General features: G+C 34.8%; 1 protein-coding gene across 1 annotated transcript in view; it reads left to right on the top strand.

Moving 5' to 3' along the window:
- cfap58 (cilia and flagella associated protein 58) overlaps positions 1–13,836 on the top strand; it is a 91,605-nt gene that overhangs the window by 58,042 nt on the left and 19,727 nt on the right. Inside the window, exons 14-17 of the mRNA XM_059552748.1 lie at positions 853–964; positions 1,055–1,159; positions 6,390–6,509; positions 9,408–9,541. Of these exons, the coding sequence (XP_059408731.1) occupies positions 853–964; positions 1,055–1,159; positions 6,390–6,509; positions 9,408–9,541 (471 nt within the window). The remainder of the gene's footprint in view (positions 1–852; positions 965–1,054; positions 1,160–6,389; positions 6,510–9,407; positions 9,542–13,836) is intronic.

Below are 13,836 nucleotides of genomic sequence, written 5' to 3' on the forward strand. Positions count from 1 at the left end.
ATTGATGGACTGAATCATGCGGATTATTGCGATGTTTCTATCAGTTTTATCTCCGTAAACTCTCATTCTGACGGCATCCATTCAAAGCAAAGGAAGTGATGTCATGTTTCGATGAAGACATAAACTCAACTACTGAGTAAATATTTAGCAAATATTTTTTTTTGATGAACTATTCCTTTAAAGTAATGCTAGCAAAGCAGACATTTATTACTTTTCTTAGCACTCAGGCATACAATTACCTTGGATGATTAAAAAAAAATCCATGTACAGTACATTGAGAGAGTGACTCAATCTTAAACAAAAATATCATAAGCAACCACTTGCAACACTCTAACTACATAGCAGTTTTGAATTTTTCATGGGAAAATAACACTAAATTTTTCTTCAAAACATGTTAAAAACAATCTAGCTTGAAACCAAATTTGTGCATAACTAATTTAATAAATGATGAGAATATTCAGTGAATATGTACATAGACCAGCTGTGATCGCTAGAATCTATGTGCATACGTCTACAGAAAAGCACAAATGTCTAAAAGTGTCAGCTAGGATTATGTTGTGAGCCATATCCTGTCGGTATGAGACCCGAGAGATTTGTTTCTCCTTCTCGCTTCCATTCACCCTCTTGTTTGCTTTTCCCTGTTTGTGCCTGTTGTAGTGCATAAGTGAATAAGTGAAGTGCAGGCTTTTTGAACCTCTCATGCAAGCTCATTTTCAAAGTGCTGTTGCATCCTGCCAGAATGCAGGGACTTTAAATGACTGACTATAAATTAGTAGATTATTGTTGCTTTTATTGCGGCCTGAAAACCAGAGTCGGAGTCACTCTACCTGTGTTTCTTTGTTCTGATGGCAGACAGGAAGTGTTTCATATGCAGAGGGAGCTGCTGAAAGAGAGGACAAGATGTCGAGCTCTAGAGGATGAGCTTGGCAATCCTTTGAATGTCCACCGCTGGAGAAAACTAGAGGTATGAACTTACAACGACTTGTTACTGAAACAGTTATAGAAATAATACACTCTTCCAAAACAGTTTGATTTTGCTTCTTTTTCTTCGTAGGCGAGTGATCCAAGCAGTTTTGAACTGATTCAGAAGATTCATTCTCTTCAGCGGAGGCTGATAGCTAAGACTCAGGAGGTTGTGGAGAAGGAGCTTCTGCTACAGGTAAGAAGATGCTCTAATTGATGCTAATCATGGAATAGAAAATAGAGAAATAAAAATCATATACACTACTGTTCAAACATTTGTGGTCAAGAGGTATGTATTTATTTATTTTTGCATTTATGTTTATCAAAAGTGACAGTAAAGACTATTATAATATATATGGCTGCAAATAAATACTGTTATTTAATTAATAAAAGAATAAAAAAAAACATAGTTTCCACAATAAAACTCTAAAATAAATAAATAAATGTTTCTTCAGCACCAAATTTGCATATTAAATGAAGACTGTGAAGACTGAAATAATGGGTGCTGTAAATTCAGCTTTGTCATCGTCACAGGTGTTAATTAATTAGAAAACTGTTTAAATGTATTATTATTATTGAAGTTTATTTAATATATGATTTTTTTTCACTAACATTTTTTTCACTAACATTGTTTTTACTTTTTCTTGATTTTGCAAAGAAATCTTAGAAATAACTATAGCAGTTATAGTAAAGGATCACCCTCTTTAGAATAATAATCACATTTTGTTGCTTTGCAGCCTGAAATACAGTTTTTGGTTTTCTGCGCAACTTATAGCATCAAAATTAAGGATACTACACCAATATGTTAGAACATTTTTGAAAAAATAAATAAATAAATGAGTCATCGTAGTTAGTCATTTTTACTAGAGTCCATTTTTAAAGTACTGTGAACAGAGAGAGAGAGAGAGAGATATTTGAATGTATGTAAGAGTCATTATCTCCCTGCCATTCAATTCATTATTACACAACAAGCCGAGTCTGTCATTTACACGTTTAGCCATACATTACTTGCATTGTAGTCTAGAACTACCATGAACCACAGTCATTTTCCTCTCTTTGTCCTTGTGTATGGGCTAGTATTCCAAGGGCCCTCCATAAACTGTAATAAAGTGGTCCATGCTGTTCATTGCTCAGACTAGAAACAAATTTGATTTCACAGATGTAGCAGGTGCTCAAGTAGAGCTCCTTGAGGGAGCAACATTTGTTTACATCAATGCACTTGGAATCTCTGATTAGGTTATGAATGGAGAAAGGTGCTGCTTGTTCTGCCTTCTTGCTTCAATATTTGAGATTTTTAATTGGGTTTGTTTAAATACTATAATGGTGGCACCAAAGCAGCTAATCAGAAACCTTATAGAACTGAGAGGGGGAAAAAAGAGACAGAGAAAGAGACAGACAAAAATGTTCTAAGTGTAGCTGTCTGCTTTACTTTCACCATTATGAGATGGGTAGACATGGACTGTGATGTTCAGTTTGATGGTGTTAAGAGTTTTTTTCTCACTTCGGCTCTTGAGCTCAGATGCAATTGAAATGATAAAATGGGCTTTCAAAATTCCATTAACATCAGGGTTGTTTTCAATGCCTACATCAAATACAGTTTAACAGACTGTATCTCAATCGTGGGACATATCAAATCACAAATCACATGTTTGATTTTGTTTTATGTCATCACTAGATTCACTTTTTCTTCCTAAACTCAATTCAGAACACACTGATGATATATACAGACTGTTGATATGTACAGAAGCTGTAGTAGTGTAGTAGTATTCTCTCTGAGAGGCCACTACGTTGCTGTGGTTACCACGCTGCCATTGATGGCAATTTCGGGAGTGAGCCGTGTTCTGTACATACATGAAATGAAAATTTAAATGCAGCTGTCACTCCTGTGTGTATGTGGCCTGCAGCTATGAACTTTTAGAATGTATAAATTAATCAACAGTATAGTATTTCTCACAACTTCAGTTTCAATCTGAAAATCAATAAATATGCCGATGGACTCCAGAAATGAACTTATTGTGTAATTATGAAGTCGCTCAGCCTCGAGTGCTATGTGAGTCTTGAGCTGCCTTTGATGCCTTTTAAAACAGCCCCACCACAGCTGTTAGACAGCAGGGCATTGTCGTATTGTTTTGTAGCTGTTAGCAGTGAAACTTGTGACAGTGTTTACAATATAACACCGTCTAGAACACGACAGCAAAAAAGCCATTGCAGTCAAGACAATGCAGCACTTCTGTGGACTCTGGTGATTCAGAAATGATGCAAGACAGGTTCCATTTTGAATATAATACCATTATAGATCTTGAAGTATTCACAATGCAGCACTTTATGGAAAACAAAGAGCAGGCGCTGATTTTCACACAGATACAGACTCTAATTGTGGCATTATTTGCGTTGAGGCAGTACAATAATAAAAGAGGCATGGAACATATCATACCAATTAATATTCGTGGAGGCAAAACTGGACAGGCGATTAGCGGTTAACGATTTATTCATGCAAAGCGGCCGCAAGATATGGCCTAGTGACTCACCGTATTACAGACTGAGGTATAACAGGAAGGTCTGTTTTACCTGCAACAAACAGTTTATTATGTTTATTATAAGTTATTATGCCCTACAGTTAATGTAATATAACACTATAACTGCTTTTGTTTGGCAAGGATGCATTAGTCAAAAGTCAGAGGTGGCAGTATTCTGTGAATTTTGTACTTTTGAACTGTCTATTCATCAAATAATCCTGACTTCAAAAAATTGCAGTGTTTAAAAATAAATAAATAATGAGCAGCACAACTGTTTTACACATTGATAATAAAATAAAATGTTTCTTGAGCAGCTATTAGAATGGTTTCTGAAGGGTCATGTGTCACTGAAGACTGGAGTAATGATGCAGAAAATTCAGCTTTGCAAGATGTGAATAAATTACATTTTTTAAATATATTAAAAATAGAAATAATAATGTAATAAATGTAACATTATTTTTTTTTCCTTTTTACATTTTGCATTGTAATGGGTTTTAATAGATACATAAAATTAGCACAGGGACATTATTTGATTAGTTTGTTAGCACTTTAAAATTGACTATATATATATATAAGCTTAAGCTTTAATATATATATATATATATATATATATATATATATATATATATATATATATATATATATATATATATATATATTTTTTTTTTTTTCTGTTTGTGCTGTTTTTGACCTTATGAGACCTGTGACCCACCAATTGAGACCCACTGCTTGAAGTCACAAAGCTTGCCTCCACTCATTTGTAATGGAACTTTGCCATGACAGCAGCAACAGCAAAATAACATCTTTGTGATTGTCAAAATCTTCTATAGCTCTCGAGAGAGGATGTCTCCGTCGTAAGACAGGTCAGATTGCAATTGTTGTCCGAATCCTTTGGCAGAGAAAACTGAGCATGTTCCCGTCACTGTCAGTCACAGCAAGACTTCTTCATCTCTGAATGGAGTGACACACAGAACATCTGTTTGCTTTTAAATCACACTCGTTGTCTGCCGATCGTGTTGAACAGGGACAGCAGAGCTACTCTGGTTACTTTAAGTGTTCTTCATGTCACATAGGCTACTCCTGTTTGTTCCCTTTTTTTTGTAAGCAAAGATTAGATAAGAGGATGACTAGTAGACATGCTGTTAAATATGAGTTTGGGGGAGAGAGATGGAAATGCAGTGAAAAAGAAAGAAAGTGAGTGAGAATATGGAGAGATAAATATGTGAAACTGATACTAGTAATTGAACATGTGACCCTTCTACAATTTCAGAAGACATCCCAACAATGTCACAAACTGTACTCATATTTGCCCAAATAGGAAGGACTGTGATCAACAGTCCGAAAAAAGTAATTTGATAGAGCATAACTTGTACTGAACCAGAAACGATCCATTTAAGATCTGTTTTCAAGAGGCACCACAAAAGACTATGAAGTGACTGAGAAATGAAGCACCAAAATGTTTGTCATGTTGACAGTGTCTTGGTGTGATATTCATAATAAATATAGTAAGACAGACAGGAAAAAGCATGAGACTGATATAAACACACAGATTGCGGTGTCTTTGTCGAGGACACGTGTAACTGCATTAGTGTTATCAAAGCTCAGCCCACGTAGGGCAGTGAAAATGTTTTCCAATGCTGAAGTGATGCATTCTTTGATAAAGTGCCATTAGTGCAGATGTTTGTGCGAGAAACGGAGCTGGTGAAAGGTGAAGTCTGAGACTGGGTTTGATCTCGGCCTTGTTGTGATCCTATAGAAGTCAGTGTATTAAAGGGCAGATGCCTCTCCGTCCTAAATCATTCATTCGCTTACTCGCTCTCTATCACACTCACTCCACCACTGATGAATGTATGAAAAGACGGCCACCGTGGCTGTGAAGAAATGCTGGACAGAAAAAGGACAGAAAATGTCTTGAGAAAAATACTGGGAGCTTCAGAGGAAAATGTGTTAAGCTTCCAGCTTTGCAATAAATCTATAATGTGTGTGTGTGTGTGCTGCGGCAAGTAATGTGTTTGAGACAAAGAACTGTTTTGTGGTTGTTGAGGCCAAGAGTGTGTCTACATTGTGAATGCTGGTCCTTTTGATCATGAATGATCTTTCAATCGTCCTAAACCCACTGAATTCATGATTTCTCCTGTGGCACATTATTTATATGTCATGGAAAATTCAGAGCCTTTATATTAGTGATCATTTTAGACACCAGACAGTCTGCATTTCTTAGCATTGATGAGATTAAACTGGTCAGTACTTCCTCTCTAATTAGCAACATTGATGATCCATATATATGTGTGTGTGTGTCATTACATGGTCAGTGCTGCGATGGAGTGTTAGTTATCTATCACTCTTTCCTCCACACACTTGGATAGTTAACACTTGCTAACTAAATGAATTAGCTGTCAATCCCCTGAATCCAGCTGTAGCTTTTATTCCTGTGATGTGATACTGAAAAATAGCATCATTTCTTTTGATCATATACTACTAATGGTAAAGAGATTTCATGCTCTGAACTAACAATGAACTAACAAATATCTCTTTTGAAGTCCTTTCAAGTGGAAAATATGGACAAATTTTGATAATATTGGAGTAGAGTTTGTAGTTTTGTGAACTGTTCCTCAATTCCATTCGAAGATATTTTGAATAACATATAATAAGTAAAATATGAATAATGAATAGTTCATGTTAAGTACTATTTGTTTAAATTAAATTAAATTAAATTAAATTAAATTAAATTTTTATTTGTTTAAATTAAATTAAATGTGTTGCTTTATGATACTTCATGTTTAACATCAAATTAAATTAAAAATACATAAAAATTGTATAACAAATTATTTTAAAATTATTAAATTAAATTAAATTAAATTACATTTTGTGCTCATAATTAATCTGATTTTGTTTTAATTTGTGTTACAGGAGAAAGAGAGACTCTATGTTGAGCTGAAACACATCCTTGCTCGGCAGCCTGGTCCGGAGGCAGTGGAAAAACTACAGGTTTATCAGCGAACACTCCGAGAAAAGACCAAACAACTGAAGGTCCTCTAAAAAACTTCTCTTCTCTTCTCTTCTCTTCTCTTCTCTTCTCTTCTCTTCTCTTCTCTTCTCTTCTCTTCTCTTCTCTTCTCTTCTCTTCTCTTCTCTCCTCTTAAATAAAGTAATATAATAATAAAAAGTTGTATTACAAAATAAATAATTTATAATTGAATAATTTATATATTAAGTAACATTTTAAATTAAATTATTTAGCATAATGATTTCTTTTTTCTTTCTGCGATATGTCACTGAGGGCTTTTTCTCGCATCAATCATTCCTTCTCTCACTCCTCTCCCATCATCCTCATCTCCTTATTCCCCCTCTCACCATCCCACAAAATTAATAAATAGTTACTTCACCACTTAATTAAGAGTTCAGTTCCATCTGGAGACAGCGAGCACTAATGTATTTTTTAAAGAGTCAGTTCGGTTTAAGCTGCCTCGTCCTGTCCTATTAAATAGGCAAGAGGCAGAGATGGGAACAGTTAAAAAGTTATAAGTCTCTTCATTCTTCATTTAGTCCCTTAGGTGACCTTATAATGTTCATATGGCATTGATATAGGGTTATCTTTGAGGTGCGTTTTGATCAGGTTTTTTGCCATGTAACAGCTAACATTAGAATCCTGGAAACAGGCCCTGGATCTGAAAACCAGGCAAACCGTCCTCTGCAGTCAGGATAGTAGAAAATGCTCAGTTACATTCGCCATTCTTTACAAAAATGGATGTAACAGAAGTCTCAAAACTCCTTAGCTTAGCCGAAATTCAGAGCTGATCTGTAGAGTGGAGTATAACACTCTCTGGCGCCCTTGAACTTGAAAATAATGGCCCGAAGGTAGGCATAGGGGGCTTTCTGATAATTTATTGCCAAGCTTAAAATGAGTTACGCACCACAGGCATCACTGGCAAAGCTTTAAATAAACAAAGCTCAGCGTAATTAACATTAGAACAGAAGCCTTACTAATGAGCCAAACAGAAAAGTCTTCCCATTCTTTGTTTTGATTGAAGCATGTCCTCCTGCTCCAGTCCCCTTTAGGAAATGAACATTAATTAACACTGGTCTTTTGACTCTCCATGCTTGTTTGGAAGATGTTTCCAGAGTTTTGTCTTTGTAAAATACCCAGTAGTCTGAATATTAGTATACGCTCTATGAAAAGCTCATAGCAGATGAAGAATTTTGTTCATTTAAAAATGTTATGTGCCAAAAGTTTTAAAGTTTAAACATTGATTAAACAATGCAAATTCAAATCTTTTTCAGTTGTTGCTGAATCCCCTGGAAAAAATTAAATTAATAAAAATAAAGATAACATGATGATAAGTTGTGGCAGACTTGGAATTTATTTAAAGTCATCATCATTATTATTATTATTAGTTATTATCATTTGTATTTTTATTCAATTTTGTAAACAGAAGAACATATAAAACAAATTATGAAAAAAGGCAATAAAATTCATTTAAAAGTACCAAAAATAATTACTATTGTTAATAACTAAACAATTAGACTGCCAAATAATAAAAAATTTGGAATTTAAGTTTTCTTTTAATTTAATAAAAATATTTAATTAGAATACTGATTTGGAATTGATTTATTGAATTTTTTAAAATAAAATCATTTTATTTTCTAATTATTTGTATTTAATTTTGTAAACAGAAAAAAAAAATGTAAAAATCGATCAATGAGCAGGAACTTGTTGAATGCCGGTCGTGTGCAATACCCTTTTGCAAATCATCCAATCCGAAACCAGCTCTGCACCACAGCACATCCAAGATTTCTTCATTTAATTACTTCCTCTCTCTTTCCATCCTCTCTCACTTTCTGTCTTCTCTTTAGCATTTCTCTTCTCTCTGTTCCTTTGATTACTGAGCTCTGGGCTGTTGGGTCACCTGCACTATGAGGGTGGTTTGGAGCACATTGGATGAATGACAATTAGAGCTTGACTGATATGTGCAAAGATTGACAGATATCAATGAGATGTCGCAGAGGAAATCCCTCCATTCCTTGCTCAGAGGGAGAGATGAGGTGACCGTGTAAAGCCGAACACATCCTCAGTGATAGATCACAACTGTACAACTAGGACACATTTATAGCAAAGAGGCGCCTACTGAAGGGCGAGCGCAGCTTTAGGAAACATTTCAAAGTAATTGACAGACGGGCTCTTAGATGCTTTGCAATATTTAGATGGTTTGCAACATAACTGGAAGCATCAAAGCAGAGCATATAAAAGAAATAAGCTGCTTGAGGCTGTGAGTTACAGTATTTTACCGTGATTATCAGACATTATTTGGAGCACTTAACCATGCTGCAGTCACTGTAAGAATGTGTTGCTTTCATAAAATAATACTTTAATTAAAACCAACATATAATATGTTCAATATATAATACAATGAAAAAAATTCCAATGAAACGAATTAAAAAGTACCAAAAATAATTGCTGTTGCTAATCACAAAAAAATGAGTCTGCAAAGCAATATAGTTGATCTACCTAACTGTAGGATGTTTCAGCTCTTAATTAAACATAAGGAAAATGAAGCCTATTTTAAAAAAAAAAATTCAATTAACCACATTTGGCTATTATTTTTTCAGCGTTTTCTCCTTAAAAACATATAAATGACCAGATACATCTTTATTATTATTATTATTATTAAAAATACTTACTTAATTAACTTAATTACAACAAGTGATTATATGTACTGTACCACTGCATATAATTAAATCACGAAGGTCTTTGTGCAATTGACCCTGTTATGGTTGCCATGCAAAGTTTGATGCAACCGAGTTCATTAATATAGAATCTACATGTTAAGTATTTTAATGGATTCAAACATTGCTTGTCCAAACAGATTTGGACTGTGCTAACAAAATGTGTCCACCCTTTCCTTCTTTTCCTTTCCTTTCCTTTCACAGGTCCTAACAGCAGAGCTCAACATGCACGAGTCACAGTCAGAAGACTACAAGTATGAGATCGAACGCTTGGCCCATGAACTCCAAGAAGTCAAGAAAAAATACCTTGCACAAAAACGGAAAGACCAGGAGTACAGGTGAGAAACAAAGGTGTAAATCCCAAAAATTAGAATTCTGTCATCATCTACTCACCCTCATGTCCTTCTAAACCTTTAGGACTTTCTTCTGTGGAACAGAAAACTTTTTAGTTTACAATAAACGTGGATTTCAGCATTCAAGCTTAAAAAAAGGATGCAAAGGCACTATAAAACTATCATAAAAGTAGTTCCAATGACTCATATTCTTCTGAAGTCATAAAGTCTAAAGTTCTAAAGTTGTGTGGACCAGGTTTATGATGCTTGTGGTGCTTTTGCATCAGTCACCATTAATGAGGGTAAGTAAATGATGACAGAATTTTCATATTCGGCTAGACTAAGCATTTAAAAACAACCATGTGCCAGTATTTCAGTGTTTGTGCATTAGGATTCATGTGAAAGATGTTAATCCCAGATCAGCATATAATGTAACATCATACCCACAATATAAGTCAGACCAGCAGAAAGCACTCATAGTGTTTTCTATGTGTGCGGTGTCTGTATATCCATATGGTTCATGGTCCTGACGGAAAATGACCTTCAGTATTGCCAATAAGCTGACAAGAATGGCACCCTCTGACACGACCGAAAATGATACCTCAAATAACAGTGAGAAAAGAAAAAGGCATTTGGAGTTGGAGAGAAATCAATGAGCCAGTGAATTGGAAAGATTTCTCTCATTTCGCCTCTGTGTTCTTGGGAGCAAATCGTGAAACTGAAAATTATAGAGTGATGCAAAATTGCTCTCTGTTACTTGCTGATTAGCAGGACCCTGCCAAGTTCTACTGCTATTGGCCTTTGATCTAATGAAATTGTGACTAATCGTGTGGTATTTTGGAAGCATGTATGTTGTTTAACCTGGGGATTCTTATTTGCTTGCGCACTTGCTCGGGAGATTTTTTTTTTTTTTTTTTTGGTGGGGGGCAGGTGGACAATTGATTTGTATGCAATCTGCTAAACACAACTGTTACCCATATACACACTTCTCTCATCAGTCACTCTATCAGTCCCACACACACACCCTTTCAGAATACACACATTGGGCCTTGCTTTTGAAACATGAGCAGAGCAAATAAATCCATTCTTATGTAAATGTCCTGTTTAGTTGATAATGTATGTAAGAATGTTTTTTTTAATGACAGTTTAAACACAAATTAGTTCTGCGGGTGTTTCTTGAATATAGCCCACACAATTCACGTTTCTGCCTCAAATATGATAAAATAAAATAAAATGTGCATTACACCTATTAAGCCTATTTTTTCAAACCATATGACAAATATTATGGTTAGGGGGTTGGAAGCTTGGGCATTTCTTTTTGAGATTCGCTGGTTACAAAATAAAATAAAAGAGCACATGGCTTTCTTTAGTTAGAGGTTGGCACGTCTGAAGCAACAGACACAGATTGCATGGATCTGATTGGCCAGTCTCTGCCGCCTGGTTTAGAAACTCATCTGCTCTACTTCCTGTCACATCACGGAATGTCCCACTGTTTTAACTGGACAGGTTTCAGACTTTGTGGTTGACCAGTGGGAGTCTAAGAAAAATCCCTGGCTGCCTTTGTGTGGTGTCTTAATAAGAGTGAAATTAATAGCATCCATCATCTCTGCTGATCTTTCATGACTGTATCCCAGAGAATTACTTGATTTCTAATTGAGATATATAGGTTAATGGTTTACTTTTTCCTATAAGTCCCCACATTAGATTTATTCTGTGTGTTTGATCCATCTGTTAATCAAAGTAATGAAGTAGAAATGCGTTGAAAAAAGACGTTTGGAGTCAGTATGCTTTATTAAGGCTTTTGAAAGAAGACTCTTATGCTAAAACTGGCTGCATTTTATTTTGATCAAAAACTCTAGTGAAAACAGTAACATGTTATTCCAATTTAAAATGTATTTTGATGTATTTTTAAATCTAATTTATTTCTGTTTTTTCCCCCTCAGTATTCAGTGTCACATAATCCTTCAGAAAATCATTTTAATATACTGATTAGTTTTTAGGCTCAGTTTTGATCAATTTGCGTCCGTGCTGATTTTTTTTTTATTTTTCACTTTTTATTTTTTAACAACCAATACTACAAACAAATATATATTTTTTTTATTTCTCCTCACTTCATTTTCTAAAGAAAATGGGTTATAAAATGAAAAATGAACCTTATTGTTACTGTTACAAGCTGGTTTTCAGCTGATCGCCCTGTCTGACCAGCCATAAAAACCAGACTGTTGGTCTTCTAAGACCAGCAAACCATATTATAATATAATATAACCATAATAATAACCTGGGTTAAACCGGTTTTCTTTTTCTGCAGGGCTTGAAAATCAGAAGACACAATCAATGTAAACTTTAAATGTGTTTTCAGTTATAAAATAAAGCAGATACCTTTTGACTTTATAAACGCTGTGAAATTCTGATGAAGTAATGTGCCATGAGATTAGGTTCATATTGCTGGAGTCTTCCACTATCCTATCATGTAGAAATGTTTGCATATTTATCAGATATAACGTTCATAAGGTAGTAAAATGAGATTACCCTGTCTATTTTGTTGGTGCCATGTAGTTAATATAATGTTCCTGTTCTTCTCATAAAAACGTCACATAATATTCACTAAGTAGACTATGCTGCAAAATCCTTTTCTGAACTCATATCTTTGTCTACTTTTTTATTTATTTATACATATACAGCTTTAAACTCTTTGTCTCTAGGCCAACCGCAGGCTTCACTTCCTCCTGTGTTCTGAATTCTCCTGGCTGCACGATTAAACATTGCACTTAAGCCTTGCTGATGGGCAGCATATTGATTTCCTTGTTCCCTCCTCTGACATCTCGTGAGCTCAGACCATTGGCTTAATTCTACACAAATCCCACATCAGTGTTTTCACACCAAGTAAAACAAGTCGTTCATAAGTAATGGAGAAGGTCTTGTTTTCCTCACACCAGCAGAGGGATAAAGGCATTTAGCTGAAGGACAGAAATAAAAAAACAGCTACTGTACATACTCTACAGCTCTGTTATGAAATACTAGTACCTTGATATGTAACTGAATCTTGGCCAAATTAAACTTTGGTTATGAATTGATTGGTATAAGCACTATAGTCACTATATAGTAAAAACAATATTTGCACTTCACAGTGACTGTTGCTAGAAGGCATTTTACTTTTTGTTAGTAGCTTTTAGGCTTTTTTAAGGGTAACCTGATGTAGTTTAACTACTTTAAAGTGGAAATGAAGCAGTCAAGTTAACATCAATTATTAAATGGATTTTTCCAGTCTATTAAACACTTACACAAACACGACAAATGTAAACTTTAAAAAGATAAAAAGACCCTGCTTTTATAGCAGCGTTGCTACCATTTTGCAGTACTATGACCTGCTGCGTCACAGGGTTGCATTCTTGCCATTCTCATTTAATATTTACACAATTTGTGCTTGTTAGACAAGGTGAGGAAGTCAAATTTATTTGTACAGAACCCTAGACATGACATGCAAGAGAAAAATAAAAGATATTGTGGCCATGAATTTAGAATTAATTCCCGCTTTCACTGGCAGTTTCCCAATGTCTTGCTTGTGTGGAAGTTAGTTTTCTGACCATTTACAAACAGACAACAATGTTTATATTAAATAATTTATATTAAATAATAAGTAGCTTGGCAACACTGAAAGCTGCATGCTATGAATTTTGCATTTTCGTGTTTTCAGTGTACTAGATAAGATGAAGATGGTCATGTTTCCTGAAATAAGGCAGGAGATGAGAGGAACACACACATGGCATCAAGAGAGCAGAAATCTGTTTGCCTAGCTTGTTTAAGCCTTTCTGGTTAGCACGTTGAGGCCCGTCTACATTCATAATGGGCAGAAAATATTTCATGACTTAAAGCAGCTATTATAGCAACATCAATGAATAGATTTAGATGGGTCAAAACAAGTCAATGAATGGATTTCTATGTTTAAAGGGTTGAATAAATAATGCAGGACCTTAATGTGTAAGTGTATCTGACCAATGGATTGCCATTAAGCCTAATACAGTAGTGTTCAAAAGCCTGAGACTGTTAGCAATTGTTTTTTCTTTATAATTAAATTTTTTCCCCCTTTGCAAATACTATTATCTGCATTAAAAAAACAACAACAACAACAGCAGATGTATGTCCTTGTTTTATTTTAACAGCACCAGTACTCCACCTGACACGGATACATTTACTTACATCTGACAAATGACCTAGAAATACAGCAAATTACATATACATGTACATATACTCATGTTTAACCATTATAGAGACATCAGATCCAGCAAATTCCAAGAGATCTG

Source organism: Carassius carassius, chromosome 6 (assembly GCF_963082965.1).
Source record: "Carassius carassius chromosome 6, fCarCar2.1, whole genome shotgun sequence".
NCBI classification, from domain to species: domain Eukaryota; kingdom Metazoa; phylum Chordata; class Actinopteri; order Cypriniformes; family Cyprinidae; genus Carassius; species Carassius carassius.